The 3,552-nt window shown below is 30.6% G+C and overlaps 1 protein-coding gene across 1 annotated transcript; it reads right to left on the minus strand.

The window, feature by feature from the left end:
* Positions 1-651: 651 nt before the first annotated feature.
* On the minus strand, positions 652-3,079 carry LOC108462640 (benzyl alcohol O-benzoyltransferase-like). The gene is made up of 2 exons (XM_017762566.1): positions 2,630-3,079; positions 652-1,548 (listed from the first exon to the last, which is right to left on the minus strand). The coding sequence occupies exons 1-2, from the start codon at positions 3,077-3,079 to the stop codon at positions 652-654; spliced, it is 1,347 nt and encodes a 448-aa protein (XP_017618055.1).
* Between the last annotated feature and the right edge of the window lie 473 nt (positions 3,080-3,552).

A 3,552-nucleotide genomic window follows, 5' to 3' on the forward strand; every position in this document is an offset into this window, starting at 1 on the left:
AAGCAAGCAACGAAGTTAACCCATATATAAAAGATTAATAAATAAATTATAAGGGGATGAAAGTTAATAACAAATTTGATTACGGTGGACAAATTTGATTATGGTGGGTGACAGTGATTACAAGGACCTAAAATATTTTTTTAATTTAACTTGAACAAATATATTTGATTCGATTCGATTCGAATTCCATCTCACTCAGCTTGATTCGGAAAATTTCAAATCAAGTTAGGATGATAAAATATGATTCGTCAACTCGATTAACTAGAAATTTTTTCATTTGATTCGATTCGATTCGATCAAAGGCTCACCCCTATCTTTTCGTATTTTTATATTTTACTCAATTAAATTACACTCCATATCCTTACCCAATAACTAATATTTGTGGCAACAAACAAATAATTTTATTGCATGTAAATTTTAATTGGTATATTACACACCAAAGAAACAATTAGAGGATAAAAAATAGAAACGCTTACAAGCCGATAATGCAATTAACCAAGCTAAAAGATCTTCAACTCTACACAATTCATGGCTTACATAACATGAAATATTCTAAATCTTTTGAGAAATACCAATCATTGCATAACAGGGTTACATATTTATTTGTAGAAATTCAAATTTAATAATAAAAAAAAGGTTTAGAGTATGTTATTATATATCAGCATGAGCTGTTTGTTCATCCTTCAACATGTCTTCCAACTCCTTAACAAAATTTTTCATAGCAGAGGCTGGCAGACAAACTGGAACTATGATTTCATCTTCTCCTTTCTTATTCTTGGATGGTATATAAAAGCTTATTAGCTCCCAACAAGTTTCTGGTCCTACAAGGACCGCTTCACCCCATCCAAAATCAATCTCTTTGAACTTTGCTCTCGTTAAATCTGACACGATGTAGGATCCCGCCAATTTAACATTTGGTCGACCTCTAGTGACCAATAAATCCATTGCTGATTTCATGTACTCATCCGTTACCTTTGTCTTGGCTTGTTTCACTAGCTTTAATGCATACTCTAGTGGGTTTTGGGTTAGCTTTCCAATGCTTGATGAAGCCGTGGGGAAGCCAAGTGCGTTCCCATAATATCCCAATGGCAAAGGAGGATTGAACTTGAAACGAGCGTTAACGATGCAAATAAGGCGAACATCTTCGTTTGGATCAAGTTCCAAAGCTTTCGTACGACAGCGCCATAAGCATGCAGATAAGATATCAAATGTTGAACAACGGAGGTTGTGGGGGACAAATCTACGGAGTGATGAAATATGAGATTGTCTAAATAAAAATGAACGACAAACCAAGTTGTCTGTCGGAATAATTGTGCCGTTTTCTGGACCTGAAGTATTGTGAGAGTATTCCTCGTGCTGATATGTTATGAGTGGTGAATCTCGAGCACTCAAGAGATGCCTTTCCCAAACTGGTGGCGTTGAGGGAACAAGTGCACCAAGTGCTATCTCTCCTACAGCAATCATGAATTGGGAGAGGCCAGTTCCGTCGGCCATTGTGTGGTTAAACCGGTGTGCAAAGATGAAGCCACCGCATTTCAATCGTGTTACCTACTCAAATATATATAAGCTAGAGTATGTCATACTCACGACTTAGATAAAAAATAATAATGTATTTATAAAAAAAAGATATGTAAAAAATAAATGAAGTTTTGCTTGAAACAAAAAAATTGAGGGTATAGAGATCTTGATTTCTTAAGCTCAATTATTTTTTGTAAATCTTATAAAAATTATAAAAGATAAAAAAACCATAATAATATTTATTTTTAATATATAAAATACTTTTTAATCTATTCTAATTTAAGTTGGTGTGGATTAATTCATGGCATCAATTAAATTAGAGACTTAAACACCTCAAAGTTTTATTTTTCAATTTAATCCATAACTTTAGGTTTTAATCTTTAGCACCATCTTATAATTTATACAATTCAGTCTTATAATATTTTCTTTTTATTTGTTTAATTCAACCGTTGGATTGCTGTTATAGGTTTATCCATTCCTTAAATTTGGTCTTTCATCCGGTTTTAAACATATTAATTAAAATTTAATTGAATACATAAATTATTTATTTTAGAAAAATTTTAAGAAATCTATTATTTTAAAACTTAATTTTAAAATATATTTACCAACAGATTTTATAATATAAAAATGTTAAAATGTTTAAAGAGTTTTATAACAGCATTTTTATAAATAGCTTTAAAATCACATTTAAAATTACTTTTAAAAGTTTTAAAATAATATAATTTTAAATTTCATAATTTATAATAATAACTGTTAAAATTTTAGAATAGCATAATTTATAATCATTAAATTAATTTTTTGTTAAATAGTATTTAGATAATGTTTTATAATTCTTAAAAACATTGAATTTATAGTTTTTAATTATTGTTTCACTTGGTTTTAACAATATTTTTTGAATAATCAATTTGTATTTTTTCATATATTCATAAAATTATAAATAATAAATAATATTTAATACATTTTAATTGATATACATAGTCAATCCGTCCATCCCACAAGTAAAAAAGTATATGATATGTAAAAATTAATATAGTTTGATGTTAGTAAAGTTGATTACTCCTTACATGTTGTGTATAAATTAGAGAAGAATAAAGTCTAAAAAAACAAATACCTGGATTAGCAACAATGGAGAATTTAGCAAACCGTTGGAACCAGGGACATCATAAAGAAGCTCCTCTGCACAGGGAAATGGTGGGTAAAGCTCGTCACCGAAGTCCACCAACGAAACATCAGCATCAGCCTCAATAAACAAAACACCTTCACCAGTGCAATCAACTATGAGCTTGCGGTTTGGTCCTTCCCTTAATCTACCAGCAAATGGATAATAAAACACCAAAGCTTTAGCCAGTGCCTCCTTAATGACCTTAGCAGGGTCCTTCCCTTTCATGGAAAGGTTGCTCTGGTGAAAATGGAACCCTCGGACATGGAATCGGTGGCCCTCTTGATCATCAATGTCTGAGAGTGGTTTACACTCATGAGGAGTTGGCTCACATGGGACGACAAGCTCAGCTTCTTGCCTACGGACTGTAAACACTAGAGATTTGGTTGGTAACAATGCCATATGCTGAATATGATAGAAATTTCTCTTCTCTTTCTCCTTTACATTCAATTAATGTTCCTTATGAGATTTTATAGTGTGAATTATAAAGACATGTTGGCTATATAATAAATATTTGAATTAACTCTGTTGTACATATGGTTTACTTTAGAAGTTGACAATCCCTAATGTTTGTTTTTGAGGGACACCAACCTCTAGTGTTGAATCTAGTTTTTACGTGCAGGTTTTATAGTACAAGTTGTCACCAATAGTCTACTAAGCACTTTTCAAAATTAAGGTTCTTTAAATCATTGGGATAAAGTTTAGGCTATGATATGAAAATGAACAAATTATCTTAATATCTCATTACTTTTGCTTTTTATAATTTATCTAAATTTCAAACTGATTTTCACATATAATCTTTTATTTTTATTTTTAGATTTTGTTAGCATTGTGATTAGAAATGGTAAAAATTAATAGTATACATATGGTTTAAA

This window comes from Gossypium arboreum, chromosome 13 (assembly GCF_025698485.1).
Source record: "Gossypium arboreum isolate Shixiya-1 chromosome 13, ASM2569848v2, whole genome shotgun sequence".
NCBI lineage: Eukaryota > Viridiplantae > Streptophyta > Magnoliopsida > Malvales > Malvaceae > Gossypium > Gossypium arboreum.

What these genes read in the sequence shown, in the direction of transcription:
- LOC108462640 (XM_017762566.1), bottom strand. Translation starts at nt 3,079, where the DNA reads ATGGCATTGTTACCAACCAAATCTCTAGTGTTTACAGTCCGTAGGCAA. An exon ending in CTCCATTGTTGCTAATCCAG is followed by an intron (nt 1,549 to 2,629) that starts GTATTTGTTTTT and finishes ATATTTGAGTAG; the next exon opens with GTAACACGATTGAAATGCGG.